Source organism: Cololabis saira, chromosome 6 (assembly GCF_033807715.1).
Source record: "Cololabis saira isolate AMF1-May2022 chromosome 6, fColSai1.1, whole genome shotgun sequence".
In the NCBI taxonomy this organism is placed as follows: domain Eukaryota; kingdom Metazoa; phylum Chordata; class Actinopteri; order Beloniformes; family Belonidae; genus Cololabis; species Cololabis saira.
In genome coordinates this window covers 26,144,919-26,161,425 of record NC_084592.1, presented here as the reverse complement: position 1 = coordinate 26,161,425, position 16,507 = coordinate 26,144,919, and the positions used below count along the sequence as shown (strand labels likewise).

General features: G+C 40.4%; 3 protein-coding genes across 6 annotated transcripts in view; 1 reads left to right on the top strand and 2 right to left on the bottom strand.

Moving 5' to 3' along the window:
* LOC133445600 (uncharacterized) overlaps positions 1–4,982 on the bottom strand; it is a 30,190-nt gene extending 25,208 nt beyond the window's left edge. Inside the window, exons 1-2 of the mRNA XM_061722925.1 lie at positions 4,676–4,982; positions 2,630–3,035 (exon numbers count right to left, since the gene is read on the bottom strand). Coding sequence (XP_061578909.1) covers positions 2,630–3,035; positions 4,676–4,810 — 541 coding nt within the window. The 5' untranslated portion in view covers positions 4,811–4,982. The remainder of the gene's footprint in view (positions 1–2,629; positions 3,036–4,675) is intronic.
* Positions 4,983–5,477: 495 nt separating this feature from the next.
* On the top strand, positions 5,478–11,393 carry LOC133446490 (stress-associated endoplasmic reticulum protein 2). Of its 2 annotated transcripts, none has more exons than XM_061724527.1 (3): positions 5,478–5,661; positions 10,170–10,242; positions 10,411–11,393. In XM_061724527.1, the coding sequence occupies exons 1-3, from the start codon at positions 5,578–5,580 to the stop codon at positions 10,449–10,451; spliced, it is 198 nt and encodes a 65-aa protein (XP_061580511.1). In that variant the 5' UTR covers positions 5,478–5,577; the 3' UTR covers positions 10,452–11,393. The 2 variants fall into 2 exon arrangements, 1 of the variants encoding a protein (XP_061580511.1); XR_009782840.1 differs by having other exon boundaries at positions 5,542–5,661; positions 9,732–10,242.
* Positions 11,394–13,608: 2,215 nt separating this feature from the next.
* The window catches only part of tsc22d1 (TSC22 domain family, member 1), a 106,240-nt gene continuing 103,341 nt past the window's right edge, over positions 13,609–16,507 (bottom strand). For all 3 annotated transcript variants that reach the window (XM_061723799.1, XM_061723803.1, XM_061723801.1), the window contains exon 3: positions 13,609–14,853. In XM_061723799.1, coding sequence (XP_061579783.1) covers positions 14,584–14,853 — 270 coding nt within the window. In that variant the 3' untranslated portion in view covers positions 13,609–14,583. The remainder of the gene's footprint in view (positions 14,854–16,507) is intronic.

Below are 16,507 nucleotides of genomic sequence, written 5' to 3'. Positions count from 1 at the left end.
ACCAGAAAAATAACTTGTTATTTGACAATTTTCACCTGTTTCAAGTAAATTTTCACTTGAAATAAGTAGAAAAATCTGCCAGTGCGACAAGATTTATCTTATAAGCAAAACAATCTTGTTCCACTAGCAGATTTTTAAGTGAAAATCTACTTAAAACAATTGTTGTTTTTTTCCAGTGATGAGTCTTGTTTTAAGTGTAATGAGATTTTTTTTAACTAAAAATGAGACATTTTAACTTGAAATAAGACAAATATTCTTGTTAAGATTTTGGGTTTTTGCAGTGTATTATGTCAGATGTGCTGTATTATTGCCACCTTCCACCTAATACCATTGTTTTGTATTACTCTAAGAAAGGTCTTCTGCCTGTTTGCGAGATAGAGATGAAAATGTCAAAATGCTGTATTAAAGGAAGGCTAAAACTTTTATTCCTTGTCCCCCCCTGGATTTATTCTCTAAAATTTTACTGTTTATTGTCAGTGTTGGGCAAGTTACATCCAAAATATAATACATTATATATTACTAGTTACTGTCATTTGAAAGTAATTAGTTACATTACAATATTACTATATCTGAATTGTAATGCGTTACACTACTTGTGTATTACTTTTGAGTTACTTTCAACAAAATAGCCACAGAAATATATGACTAAGCATTTAAAAATGCTAAACTGCAGATTGTTATAGCTGATTATGTACATTCAGTGGAGGATGATGTAACATAATGACTGTGTAGGCCCCTAAAGCTACTAATAACTTAATATAATTAGGCACAGTAAAGGCTCATGGCACAATACAATAAGTAACAATGACAGTTAGAATCATATAAGCAGACAAATGATCAAAGTCTGTAAGTTATGATGGAGATGCTGCAAATATTTAAAGTCCTGGCCTATTCATATGAAAAAAATAGAGTTAGAGCCCACTATAACCTATAGCCTTATAATATGACAAACACACAATCTCTTTTTCTTTTAGTTTCTATTGTTTTATTCTCTTTTAATTCAAGCTTACAGCACAAAGATGCCATGCACTGAATGGACACAACTTCTGTTTTATGAGTCCAACAAACATTAACATGTAATCTAAACATAGGCTACAACGGCTAATCAATAAAACACAGGCCAGAGAAGCCAGGAAATTTGCCAAAAAAATGGCTACAACGTAGGCTACCACAGAAAGGCTGGTAAAATTTCAATCACTTATAGCTAGAACTCTAGCTAAAGCACATACGGTACTTTAAGAAAACTGAAAATAAAATAAAGTGCATGGGCCTATTTGGCAAATATGAAATACAAATCAGTCATTTCACTTCCAACTTCACAAAAAATGTAAGACTGGATAAATAAATAAACATAAAATTGAAAATAAAAAATTATTTCTTCACAGAAACCTGTTCCTGTCAAATGGCCTATATAACAGAGGTAGCATGCAGCCTACAAGGCTGGTAAAGTAAACAGAACTATAAAGGCAGTCATGGCCTGGACATAGCCTACTTCTGGTTCTAGGGTGTAGTGGGGGGGACTAGCCTATTCCACCACCCTCTTGACTGAAATATCTGTTGAAGCGCATCAGGAGAAGGCGCTGAAAGCGTCCATCACCAAGACGGTTGCGTTTTGGGGTGAGCACAAGATTCCCAAGACTGAAAAGTCTTTCTACTGGTGCACTGGATGGTGTTGGGGTGTTATAGCGGAGTGCAATTTTTTTAATCCTTGGAAACATGTGCAGGCTTTCCATCACAGGGGCAGAACTGAGATAAGACATTACCTCTGTTTCCACTGACATGGGCGCATCAGCTGTGGCACTGGGCTGTACTTCAAAAGAAAAAAAGTCATCCTCGCTGGAGGCAGCAGCAGCAGGTTGAGGGGGATCAGGCATCAGGGCTGTAGGCTCTTCTGTTGTAAGGGAGCGGCACTCCGTTGTGAGGAGGAGCTTGATGTGGTCTCTTCTGGATTCTTCTTTTACCCAGCGCAGCTTGAACTTTGGCAGCGAAACAGCAGCCAGAAGTGCATCCTTGGAATCAATCATCGCAGCAAATCGAGTTTTGATTGCTCCCACGATAACCTCAGGCAGCCCAGTGGTCATTTGCGATAGGCCCTGTGTCATTACTAAGGTTTTGGCCATCAAAACTTCGAGTGTTGGTTGAAGTGTCCCAAAAAAGCAAGTGTCCTCACCCTGTAGGATGTCCAATGCAACTGTGAAAGGCTTCATAATGTAACAATATTCCTTGAGAAATTGGTATTCCCTGTCATTCATACATTTAATCTGAAGCTGTGTGCATAGGCTATTTATGTCAGTGAGGGGCATTTCTATGACACGAGCATAGGCGTTATAGAATGAGTTCCACCTTGTTGTTGTGGGGACAATCAACTTTCTTTCACTGACCTCTTCCACGCACTCTGATGCGATGGTGGAGCGGCTGGCCCTTGTCCACAGTGCTGAACATTTAGCTGTAGCACTACGATACACAGCCCTTGATTCTGGATTAGACACCAGCCACTTAACAACCTCGTTGTTTGCAATTAGATTAAGTGTATGGGCTGCACATCTATGGTGGGGAGGCAGTACACATTGTCCATGCTGCGCATCATCGGCAGTAAGCACACTATGAAGGTCTGTGAACTCCACCTCACCATCACCCTCCTCCTCCTCCCCCTCCTCCTCCAACTCCACTTGAAGTTGCTGATGCTCCTTGAAGGCTTTAACAAAGTTGCTCCCATTGTCCGTCACACATGCAGTCACTTTATTGTATGTCAGTCCATACTGAGAAAAAATGTCTTCTAGCTCTGTTGCAATTGCATCATATGTGTGTCTACCCCTAAATCTTTTACAAGCTATTGCAGCCTTCTTTCGTGCCAAGGTATCTGCATCAATCCAGTGCACGGTGACCCCCATAAAACTTTTGTTGTTGGCACTCCATATGTCTGCTGTTGTTGACACATACTGCTGGGCTTCGAGTATTTTCTTCAGCTCCTTCTCCATGACAGCATATGCCTTGTCCAAATCTTTGGCAAATGTTTTTCTGTCAGGCAGTACATGCTGAAAAATTAAGAAGATAGCTAGATGTTAAACTCATGCTGTTTTTAAATTGGTCAGACTATATTCGCATATCCGTAAAAAAAAAAATAATAATAATAATAATAATAATAATAATAATAATAACAGGGGTGATAGTAAAAAAAAATCCTGAGCCTGAACTTTTTTTCCCTGGGAGGTAAGCGAGCCCCTAAGTCAAGATATATGCCCCGATCAACACAATTGTCATTTTTTGTCCTCTTAAAGTGTAAGTCTGGTGTAAATTGACCCATGGTCCTGTTCAAGCTCACCACATGCAGCCCATAGAAAACAGAATGAGACAATTGAACAACATAGGCCAGGGGTGTGATTCCCTGGGACAACATTTTGATAAATAGTTAATTAAATTGAATATTCTGATGACTTTTGTAGATTTTCCATATTTTTGTAGATATGCCTCCACGCTGCCAAACACACACAAACACAACTGCATGTGAAACAGTAAATTGGCTTAGAATGGCCTATTTTACTGTCATCAGGAGGAAATATTGTAGAAAAACATTAATGTCCACACTAGTATAAATACAGGTTTGCATGGCCTCACAAAATGATGCCGTTTACAATGAGGTGGCGGCACTTATGATTCTAATGTAGGGCTGAGCGATTTTTGAAAATAATCTAATTGCAATTTTTTTCCTCAATATTACGATTGCGATTTAATGTGATTATTTTTTTTCAAGGTCCTGTTCTCATGTATTTTTCAACTACACAAAAAATAAATCAGTCTGTTTCAAGTAGATTTTCACTTGAAATAAGTAGAAAAATCTGCCAGTGGAACAATATTTTTTTGCTTGTAATAAGAAGATAAATCTTGTCCCACTGGCAGATTTTTCTACAGTGAAAATTTACTTGAAACAGGTGTTTTACAGGGGGGATGATTTGGACCGTTTTTATTTCAGGGTGGGATGATTTGGACCGTTTTTACTTCAGGGGGGGATGATTTGGACGAAAACACCAGCAAGCTAAAAAACAAACCAATAAAGCTCTCAGAGTTCACAAAACGAGCCCCGCTGTTTTAACCTCTCATCCTCATGAGCTGATGGGCTTCAGGTGTGGTTTAAGGCTGACTTATGGTTCCGCGTTACACCAACGCAGGCCATACGCCGTGGGTTACGCGAACTACGGCGTACCCTACGGCGAAAGCTCTGCGTCGATTTAACGCGGAACTATAAATCAGGCTTCACAGCGCCAGCTCCTCGCCGACTCTGCGCTCATATATTTCATACATTTATAAAGCCCATATATTTATAAAGCCTCACTTGGCCGAGCTCTAACGCTGAGGCCATGGTAGATTTAGATTACACGCGGACACGCAGCACGGTTGACTTTTCCCTGCCGGTTCTGCTCACTGCTCACTCGCTAACGAGTCCCCTCACAAACAGGGTCCGGCGGCGCTACGTTCCGCCGCGCCGCGTTCCCAATGTTGTGTGCGCTACTCACCGGTATTACGGTATATGAAAAATTCATATCATAATAAAAATAAAAAACATGAGAGATTCACTTCTCCTCAACAGCACGGACTCGCTATTTAGGTTGTTATTTAAAATGATAACAAGGTCTATACATGGCCGCATGGCCCACTCTCTATGACAACGTTAGCTTACCTTGTCGTTGCTGCTCACGGGGATTTTGCTGACAAGCTTTCTGAACGCTGGCGATTCTACCGTTGATAGGGAGTGCATGTCTTCCACAATAAATTCTGCCACCAGTCTCCTCACTTCTCTGGCTTCAAGAACCATGGCAGACCGAGAGAAACTTAACTTTTGTTGCTTTGTCTGTCCCGTATGCTCGTCCTCTTTTTTCTTTCTCTTCTCCGCAGGTGCATCCCTCTCTTTCAGCTTAGTGTTAGCGTGGCACCGGTCCAGGTGTTTCTTTAAGTTACTCGTGCTATTTTTTGACGTCGAGAGTTCCCTCGGTGTCGCACACAGGTTGCATTTTACAATGACGTTCTTCTCCTTCTCTTTGAGGAACTGAAAATAATGGGAGAATGTCCATCGCGCAAACGTAGAGTCCGGCTGCGTCGTGTCTGTTGTCATCATCAGCCTCAACAGGAGAGAAAAAAAAACAACAGGAAACCGCGCTTGCTCCCGAGTCCTTTTTTCTGTTGTCGGGATGTCTCGCGTCGCGGTGTTGGTGAATTCTTTAAAAAACAACAGCTAAACGGGTTAAAATGCGTTGTAACGCGCGTTACTTAGATTGTAACGAGTAAAATATTACCGAAAATTTATTAGTAATGCGTTATATTACTGCGTTACAGCAAATAGTAATACATTACTGTAATTGCGTTACTTTTGTAACGCGTTACCCCCAACACTGTTTATTGTCCCCCCCAACTATGAAACGGGATTTTCGCCCCTGCATGCTCTTATTTTGAAATGCATACAGCGCGTTTTCCGTTCCGTGCTTTCTCTGCAGCTTGACGCAGGGCTGCTGTTGTCATCCCGCAGCATCAGAGAATAACGGGATAAACAGTTCATTGGCCCCAGTGCCGTCCTCGCCCTGGAAGATGGTGGCCAAACAGAGGATCCGCATGGCCAACGAGAAACACAGCAAGAACATCACGCAGAGAGGAAACGTCGCCAAGACGCTGGTGAGCCAGATGTGATGTTCTCCCAGACAGCCTGCGCTCCAGCCCGGTGTGGTGATGCTGCTGCTGGCCGCGCTGCCAGCTGTTGGCAGCTGCATGTCTCCCACAGATGCGTCTCCGAGCGTGACTTCACATATTTAGCATGAAATCATCCAAGCTGGTGTCACATGTCGGTTTAATTGACTCTTTCTGCTCGTTACCGCAGTGCAACTTGTGGAAACACACGCACAAACTGTTATAATGGATGGTAAATTACTCAAATGAGTGCTGATACATGTATCAAATGAACAGACAAAATTAGTGAATATGTTTGTTGTCTTTAAAAAAAAAAGAGAGGAAAAAAAAACGTTTTTTTTTTTCATACAGCTTCTTTGGTTTTTGTAGACACAAAATATTTCATGTTTTGTCTTGCCAAACCAATTATGCTTCTCAAGGCAAGGAAAGGCAAGGCAAGTTTATTTGTATAGCACAATTCAACACAAGGTAATTCAAAGTGCTTTACATCAACATTAAAAGCGGCAAGACATAATTAAACAGTAAATAACAAATAAAATGAAATAAAATTATGAGAAAAGAAAGTAAAATAATAAAATGCACAAGTTGCTGAAAACTAAGGGCAGTAGAGTACCGCAGGTACACATCTCATTTGCGGTTTTCAGAAAGTATTTAATTTAAGAGTATGCTTAAATACCAAATAAATGAAATAAAATGATAAGAAAAGTTAGGGGGTAAAATAATAAAAACCACAAGTTGTTAAAAGTAAGGGCAGTAGAGTACAGCAGGTAAGTATTTAGTTTAAGAGTACGCTTCAGTAAACAGTAATGTTTTTAACCCTGATTTAAAGGATCTACAGTTGGAGCAGACCTCAGGTCTACAGGAAGTTTGTTCCACCGGTGAGGAGCAGAATAACTGAACGCTGCCTCACCTTGCTTGGTTCTGGTTCTTGGGAACCAGAACAAACCAGATCCAGAAGACCTAAGGGGTCTGGGAGCTTCATAGGAACTAACAGATCAAGCATGTATTTTGGTCCAAGACCATTCAGGTCTTTGTAGACCAGCAGTAAGATTTTAACCTCTATCCTTTGACTCACTGGAAGCCAGTGTAGTGATTTCATGACCGGTGTAATGTGGTCCAGTTTCCTGGTGTTTGTAAGGACTCTGGCAGCAGCGTTCTGGATCAGCTGCAGCTGCCTGATAGATTTCTTGTTAAGGCCTGTAAAGATGCCATTGCAATAATCCAACCTACTGAAAATGAATGCATGAATAAGTTTTTCCATGTCTTGTTTAGACAGAATCCCCTTAATTCTAGCTGTGTTTTTAATGTTTTTTAGGTGGTAATAGGCAGATTTAGTGATAAACTTTAGATTGCTGTTGAAGTTCAGGTCTGAGTCAATAATTACATTCATACTTTTATACTTGAATTCAGGTCTGCAACACATTCCAATAAAAGCTGGGACTGTAAAGCTTTTACCACTTTGTAATCTTACCCTTCTTCATCACAGCACCTAAGACAATCTGGCTTGTACACATCTTAATGCTGGGGTTGTTCTCACTTGTCAGGTCTGCAAGCAAACTAATCCAGTATCCATACCCTCCTCTTCCTTAGACATGTCCTTGTAATGTGAATACAATGTGCTTTTACTTTACTTTTTTCCAACATGGTGGCCTCAATTCTTAATGTACCATCTTCATCAATGCCACAGTTACAGTAGTGTGATTGACCTTTGTGAGTGTTGATACAACCCATGCCATCACAGAGCCATCTAAACTGTTGCTAATAACAGATACAGTAATCCTTTTTGGCTTTGATCTGGAGCTCATGGTCCCCATTTCTTCCAAAACTGATCAGGAATCCTGCATCTGGATTTGTCTGACCACAACACATCCCCTCACTGTTTGTTTGCCCATCCCAGATGCCGCCAAACTCAAAGACTTTGAGGCCACCTCCAGAAAAGGCTAACTCAAGGCTTCTTTCATGCACAACAAAGCTTCATAGCATTTTTGAAATTAGATCTGTATTCTAGTGCTTAATAAAGGGTTTTTCCCAATATTTCCCTTGATGAATGAAGGTTCTTGATGCAATTGTATCTTTGGGGTGGCAGATGATGGGTGTTGAGTTTAGACATGTGCTCTTGGACTTTACCCGTTTGCATACTGAGATTCCTCCAGATACATACTTTCCTCTGACTGGCACCATTTCAACTCCGGCACTTCCTTTCAAATGTTTTTGTAGCAACATCAGTTGGAGTTGTGTATGACGTCTGTGGGGGGCCGCCGGTGGCCTCCTGGAGGAGGAGGCCGCTGCAGGGGATGTGATTGGTCTGCAGACATTTTCAAGTAGTTGGAAAGTGCCAAATTGAAATTCATGCATATGGACAGGATGCATGTTTGTCCCAGCAAAATATTCCTGCGAACAGTGTTTCACCCCTCAGTGGTCTTAAAGGGAAAGTTCGTTTTTTTACAACCTGGACCTTATGTCTGGCATTTTTTATGGTCGTATACTCACCCAGGCAAGTTTGGTGTCATTTGGAGTCCTTCGGAAGATATTAGGGTTTTTTTTTGCGAGCCGCTTCTCCATGTAATTGTAGTGAACGGGGCACAGCGGGACACAGACAATGCAGCGTCTAAATAACACATGATTGCCGCGAAACTCTTCATTTCTTTTATGAATCACTAGATCTGATTCCAGGACCTGTTGTCTACATCCGGGGCTGTGTGTGTAACAAATAAATCAGTTTGTAAACAAGACCTCTGAACTCATGATGTCATCTCTGTGCGCGCACTCTGTCCTCCGTTCAGTGAGCTCTTCAGCCGTATACTCTGGCTCAAAACGGTAAGGACGTCCATCATATTCAAAGTCGTCGTCCACAACCTCAGAATTTGACAAATATTCAGACATGTTTCAAATAACTATCAGTAAACTAACAGTAGCGAACTCCAGCTGTACACAGAGCTGTGTCTGGGATGCGCGCACATAGATGACGTCATGAGTTCAGAGGTCTTGTTTACAAACTGATTTATTTGTTACACACACAGCCCCGGATGAAGACAACAGGTCCTGGAAGCAGATCTAGTGATTCATAAAAGAAATTAACGAGTTTCGCGGCAATCATGTGTTATTTAGACGCTGCATCGTCTGTGTCCCGCGGTGCCCTCATGCGCTACCGTTAGAAGCGGCTCGCAAAAAAACCCCTAATATCTTCCGAAGGACTCCAAATGACACCAAACTTGCCTGGGTGAGTATACAACCATAAAAAATGCCAGAAATAAGGTCCAGGTTGTAAAAAACCGAACTTTCCCTTTAATGTCATAGCTGATCAGTGAACATTAAGAGGTGAAATGAAGCTAATGAGACAAAACATGAAATATCTGTCTAACATTCCAACTTTTTTTGACTTGAGATTGTATTAGCTGACTACTCATATATATATATATATATATATATATATATATATATATATATATATATATATATATATATATACACACACACAGATACACATACATGTATATACGGTACATATAGTGATGACAGACTTACGTGTCCTTTAGTGAAGGCCAATTATGATGTATCACTCTGCTGTTCAATAACATTTCTAGGAAAAAAAAACAACTGGATAATTAAAGGTGAAGCTGAATGACTATTTAAATGCAAAATGATGCATTTTTAAAAATTGCAGGATTTATGAACTCCCCTCCTGAGATGATCCAAGGAAGCTTAACAGCCATGAAGCACAACTGTCAAACACTGACTTTTCAGCTTCTTTAACTGTAGGTTTGGTGCTGCTATATAGGCTAATGTTGACATTTTAAATATACATTATTGGCCATACTTAAATCCATAGTGGTTTAAATGCTGGTGTTTGTAAGAGGAACTCAAATATTTTGTTGCTGTTCTTGTACTTGTGACTGGGGTCAGACAGCAGACTGAGGAGTGTTGTTTTTTTAGTTCTTTTTTCATTTATTCCTCTGTTTTTTTTTTCATCTCTGTCTCCCCCCCCATTAAACTGGCTGAAAACTGCAACTTTATCCATGTCTGAAAAACATTTTTCCACCTACCCCTTCTTTCTCCAGCTATGTTGACATCATCGCTGACCGTAAAAGCTTCCCCTCCGCAAACATGTAACATGTCCAAACAGATGACATCATCGTGGGGCCAATCCTCTGGATCAGGAGCCGCAATGTGGGGAAGGAATAAAAAAGACGCTAACCCTGCACAAACTCTGCACCTTTTAGTTCCCTAATGAGACGATGGGATGTTTTCAACACAACCCGCAGAGTTGTTTATGCGGGACATTTTTGATGAGCCGCAGCTTCATCTTGTTATGTTTTGGAAAAAACAAGATAAGTGATAGTTGTAGGTTCAAGCAAAAAAAAAGTGACTAAGATGATTTCTTTTAAAAGCTGTAGCAACAGCAACATTGGGAAGAAGAGAAACTGTTTTACTTTTGCCTCGCATTCTTATGCTTTCTTTACTAATCTACACCATGTGTGTGTGATTCTTTCATATAGCGACCGCAGGAGGAGAAGTATCCAGTGGGTCCCTGGCTGCTCGCCCTCTTTGTTTTTGTTGTGTGTGGATCAGGTACATTTCTTTTTATATCTTGTATTGTTTTGACGCACCTGGCTAGAGACACTTTTCACTGGTTTTTATACAGATGCCGTCTTGACTCGTCTTCTGACATTGTTCATGTCTATGAATAACCGCAGAGAAGACGGTCGTGGTCTGACCAGTCGGTGTGTGTGCTGTCAGCCATATTTCAGATCATCCAGAGCATCCGTATGGGGATGTGACTCGGGGAAACTGTGGACCCCCCTCGCCTTCCTCATGCCCTCACGGAGCCCGGCCACCCTGCGTCTGCACACTGGAGAGCCCTCTCCCTCTGCAGAGGCCCAGAGACACAACCCCCCCGCCCCACGGACAAACCCTTCCCCTGGATCGTCGTCAACAGTGTTGCAGTCTGTGGTTCTGACAGCTTTTCTATGGACAGTCTACAACCACGATGGCTGGAGAGCACGTTGTGTCTCTCGCTTGGCGCCTGTATATGTGCGTGTTAAAGGGATATTTAGTTGTCTTTTAACTGGGGTTGTGTGAAGTTCTTCTTATGAGTACCTGCAATAGCCAGCAGTCTTTCTTAACTGCTGAACATCTGAATTGTAAGATCATGTTGCAGGATGGGCCATCTTTCACTTTTCATGAAAATGACTAAATATACTGTTCTCTCAAACCGCTGTGAAATGTTTTTAGTTTTGCAGTCAAGAAACTGACCACTCAAGAGCACTTCACATAAGCTCACCTAAAAGGAAAAAAAAACAACGAAATATCCCTATAAAAGGTGTTCTGCAAACAATGTGCCATAATTCTCTATTTAACTATTTGTCTGTGTTGTATAAGAACTGTTTTTTTTTTAGTTTTTTTTTTAATAAATATTGAGCATTTAAAGAGTACCCACTTTTAATTGTGCTTTTGCAGTTTGCAGACTATGTTTCTGACTGCACAGGATGGTACCGGAGCAGGCCGAGTCCATGTAGTCGTAGTGCCAAACCTCTGGAAACAGCTGCCCCTGCATGTGAGGCAGCCTTCTACACTGCCTGTTTTTACATTTCATTTATTTCTTTTGCTTGACTTTTAATTATGTATGAATACATTTTGAATATCATTTTCATAGTTTTATTTATTTTGTATTGCTTTGAAATGAGCAGTGATTTAAATGTGCTTTATAAATAAACCTGACACACTCGGATAAGCATTCCTTATGTGTTTAATTGGTGAACGTGTGCGGAAGCTCCAACAGTGTTTATGGACTCATATTATCTTCAAACAGTCTAATATGAGCAGGGTTCCAGGTGGAATCGGTGACGGACAGCTGAACTGAAAGCAATGATAGTTCCCCCGCCATGCTTCACTAAAGGTATGAGGTTCCCCAGACGAGCTGCCTGTCGTCGGCACTGAACATTTCTACTCTGGTTGCAATACAAATCCGCCTTTGATTCGCCTCTAGACCAACTTTTCATATCAAAAACAAATCAGATGTTTGCTTGCTTAGGCTTGTGGGGTATTATTTAAACTATCAAGATCATAAGTCATGCTCTACAAACGCTGTTATATTAGCATTTAAAAAATGCAAATTAGGAAACAAAATTCTTTATTGCCGTCAGTATGAAAACTAAAATATTTACGGTTTTGTCTCAACCTAATTTAATCTCAGGTGTGAAATGCATTTCAGAAATGCCTTATAACAATGTTATTTCAAACAAGCTATGTCAACAGGTGATTCTGAAGGTGGTTCAGATCAAATGTACTTGGCGTCCATGAATGGCTGAATTTGAGTGAAGATTTGCAGAAGGTCTTTATCTCGTCAAGGTGACATGACAAAGTTGGTGAAATGTTTAAAAGCATTGCTGTTCAAAGAAATATTTGCCAAACACTGCAATATGAAGCCAATTTTGTATTTTCTGTGCATACGTTTACCTTGTCCAAGGGTACCACTGATTTGTCCAAGCTCAGAAGACACGTGTATGTACGGGGTGGCCAGCCACGCCAATTATGCTCTTCAATACAAATAATTAGCCTGCGAGGTGTGATTAACAATTCTGCAGCCATCAAAGTTGTTTTGAAAAGTAGCTCATGGACACTACAGTATGGATTATCACATAAAGTCCGCCCAAACCCTATGACATTGGTTCGGTACGTTTTGTACTGGTAGAGATGGCTATGAATAAGAGGGGACTCAGAGGTGAAGGGTACGACCCGGCTAATGGATGGAGCCTTCACAGACCAAAGACAAGAGACTATCAAAAGGATAAACCTTTCTTATCAACCAATCTAAACAGATGGTGTGGCCTTGAAAAAGTATCTTACACTTGTGCGATGACAGCAATAATGCAGAAAAGAACTGAGATTTTAGATCGACGTGCAGTATGTACAGGTAGTCTCTAAAATGCAGTCTCACCTGAGGACAGCCAAGCATTTTTCCAACACTACATTCTGCACAACTGAAAGAGCTCATTGCAAGGTTTCTTCCACACTAGAATATCTTTTTATGTGGAAGGACAATAACGTTTTAAAGGCCTGTACTGTGACAACATGAGTCTGAATGCGTTCCATGCCTAAAATACAGGAATGGTTATAGATTAATTAAATGGGACAGAGAAGTTTAATATCATGCATCTTTAAGCCAGTATTTCAGTCTCTATTTACCCCCCATCTATTCTGCCCCGACAGGGGGAATTTCCAGTCTTGAGTAAGATTCCTGCACTTAAGGAAAAATACAAGTGGTCTGCTTCGGTTTAAAAATATCTGGGCAGGTTGTCAATACCCTGGATTCAACAGAAACTCAAAGTTCAGCTACACGACTTGACTTCATTAAAATGACTGGACCCTCAAAATTAAACTTCTCTGCACTCGGAGACTTGGTTCACATTTGAACGATATTGTGCAAACTTGGTCAGGACTAAGAAATGAGATCAGTTTTGTTATTCTTCCTTAAGCATGTTTATTGAAAGTTGTGAAGTTCAGCTGTCAAGTGCAATTGTAGGTATTTATGTTACATTATCTCATCCGGTCTTTGCGGGAAACATGCACAGAACATGAGCATACGACTGATACACAGAATGAAAAGAAAGGAAATCTCTACAGTTGTGTTTTTTTCCCCCATGGTTGTATGTTAAGATCCAAAAGTCACTGTCAAAAAAAAAAAAAAAAAAAAAAGAAATTAAAAGAGAAAAACGTGCAATACTTCAGAAACAAAAAGAGCAGTGTGAAAATTGTTTTACAGTCAGAGTTGCAATAAGGGATTAGGACATTGTTGGTGGTGTGTTGCCAGTTAAATAACCTAACTTCCTGTCAATCCACAGTCCTGAAAATACAGCATTAAAAATAGATGACACAGACCGGCTAAGACGACGCGATCCTTGCACATCTGCATCATTCTCAGTGACCTAGATATCATTTGTTTTTTTTTTCTTCCACTCATCCTCCTCACTATTTTACATTGTAGTTACACTATACAGAAATGTACATCTTCTGCCCATCAAACTTTTGGGAGAAAACAAAAACAAAACAAAACAAAAAAAAAAAGCTAAAGAACTGCAGCTTAGCCCCACGTCTCAACCCTGTCAAAAGTTTAAATTACATGCCACTTCAGGGTTGAGAAAACGGCAACAATGAGCTCTGCTGAGGGCAAAATGAGGAGCGTGAAAGTGAAATACTGAAAATAGATTATCATCTCCATAAGAAACCATGTTTTGTTCATCCCACCAACCCACAGTTTAAGTAACATCGTCAATGCTGCCAAGTGTTGTTTGAAATAACCTCCCACCCCTTCCCTATCCCTCCATGTCAACTCCCCCATTCCAGATGGGGACTTTGCCATGATAATAATTGCTCACATTCTTCATCTGTCACTCTGAGAAGATTTGTTATTTCTTCTCAAGTCTCTATCAACATTTAAGAACTACCCTTGATAGAGAACAGCTTTTATTTACATCATTCAGCAAAATGGATAACAACCAATACAATCCTCCACCTCCTGCAGTTCCATCGTCAGTATATCACTTAAAATCCTAACACAGGCACAGTGATTTTTCTTCAAATCTATAGCTAGGTATGTTTTCGTCACTGATGAGTTGTTTTTTTTTCTTGGTAAGACATTCTTGTTGATGACCAAGGATTTTTTGGCAAATGTTTGATGAATCAAACTCCTATGAAAACAACCCCCCATACAGAAATCTCAAGATTGTCACCCTCTACTGTGCCAAAGAGCACAGCACTGCTTGTCCTGCTGGGTGCTCCCTTCAAAAGATAAATATGTGCAAATTTTTGTCTCAACAGCATAACCTCCTGCTGTAGAAGGCAATGTTTGGCTCTGCAGCTGAAGCAGAACTCAAAAATGATAAGTCTGTCAGTCTGTGTGCGCAGGCCAGGCTACGCAGAGGGGCCGGAGGTGTGCGAGGCGGGCTGGGTGAGGGTGGCGGCGTTGGTGGTCCGGGTCGGGGCGGCCGTTGGAGGGGCCGACGGGGAGCCAGTTTGAACCTGGGCCTGGAACTGGGCCATCTGTTCTGGGCTGGCCAATGTCTTCAGCAGCGTGTTCTCCTGCTCCAGCTGCGAGTTGCGCTCAATCAGCTCCTTGATCTGCTCCTTCAGGACCTCCACTTCCTCACGCACGGCGTACATCAGGTGACTCTTTACCAGGTCCTGAATCACAAAGAGGAATTGGCTCATGACCGGAATCCATCAATATCACACTGACTGCGTTTACATGCAGTCAATAACCCTTTTAAAACCCAAATATTAGCAATAACCCGGTTTTGCAAGGCCATGTAAACACAAATAACCCCTTTGAATAACCCGAATTTGCTCATATTCGGGTATTTAAAAACCCTACGCAGAGGGTTTTTAAAAACCCGAATATAACCCCTGGGTTACTCCTTTTCTAACCTGAATATTTGGTCATGTAAACGCTAACGGGATATCCGCATCAAAAGGAACAGGAATTTGTTTTCTGCACATGTTCTTTTCACAAGGAATCTTGGTCTTTTGAGTCCAGGACGTACTTCTAAACACGGAGAAACACAAGACCACGCCACACTTTTGGAGTGAGGAGGAGACTAATCACTTCATAAATGTAATGAAGGATATGAACATTTTTGCATTTGTAGACGGTAGAAAGTACCGGGATAGCGGGATTTACAAGACGGTGAGCGAAAAGTTGCACGAAGCAGCATTTGTTTTGAATTTGGATACAGGAAGGAGAAGCGGAAATTACGGGAATTGCATCATGATGTTCTCCGTGCGTCGCTGGTTTGATCGAGATATCCCAAATGATTAATTACCATGTATACAGGGATAACCCTGTTTGCTCACGCATGTAAACTGAATATTCTGAATGTTTCAGTAACCGGAATATTAGCAATAACTAATTTTGACTGCATGTAAACGTAGTCACTAAGCCTCTTTCCAAACTCAACTTGTTTGTAGAAGATTTAAATCACTTTGCAAAAATTCTGGTCAGAAAACCATCAATTGAAATAGAATAATTAACTGCAAATTTTTCAAATTTGGGTAAAAAAATGCAGGCAAATAATATTCAACAACTAATAATAATTTAAAAAAAATTATATATATATATATATATATATATATATATATATATATATATATATATATATATATATATATATATCACACATAAGGTATTCTGGCTTATCTTGCCATACACTGAAAAACTGAATGAAAATGCCATTATTAGTTCATTATCATAATCATTTTCTCATCTATAAATAATGATGATGGGAAAGGAAAACTAAGCTAAACAAATCAAAAGATGTAATACTCAATAACAAATTTTTTTTACAAAGGGGGAAAAAACATTTTTCAAAATGTGATTTTTTTTTTAACTAAACGTGTAATAATACAATATACGCGAGATAAAAACGGAAAACGTGAGGGAGAATATTCCCAGGCTCCTACGTCATGACGCCGGCCCACATTTAGCTGTGAGCCAATCACAGGCCGGGATATTTTTAACCAGCCGTGAGAGTCTTCCAGTTTGCCTAGCAACAGACCTGACAACGGAGACGGAGGACACGGAAACTCGCTCGGCTCTTTTATGTTAAAACCATTTATTCCGATACCAACGTAATTAAAAACACGAATTCAAATACATTTAAATCCGTGTTATTGCTGCATACCCGGTCCAGCGACACATTTTAAAAATTGAATACATTAATGAATAAATTAAATGAATAAAATCCCACCAAAAGAAGCCCCAAGACCGTAGTTGTATTAATTTTTGTCCTAGTTCTCCAGCCACTCTGCAGGCATAAAAGCCACAAAAGCCAACATTTTC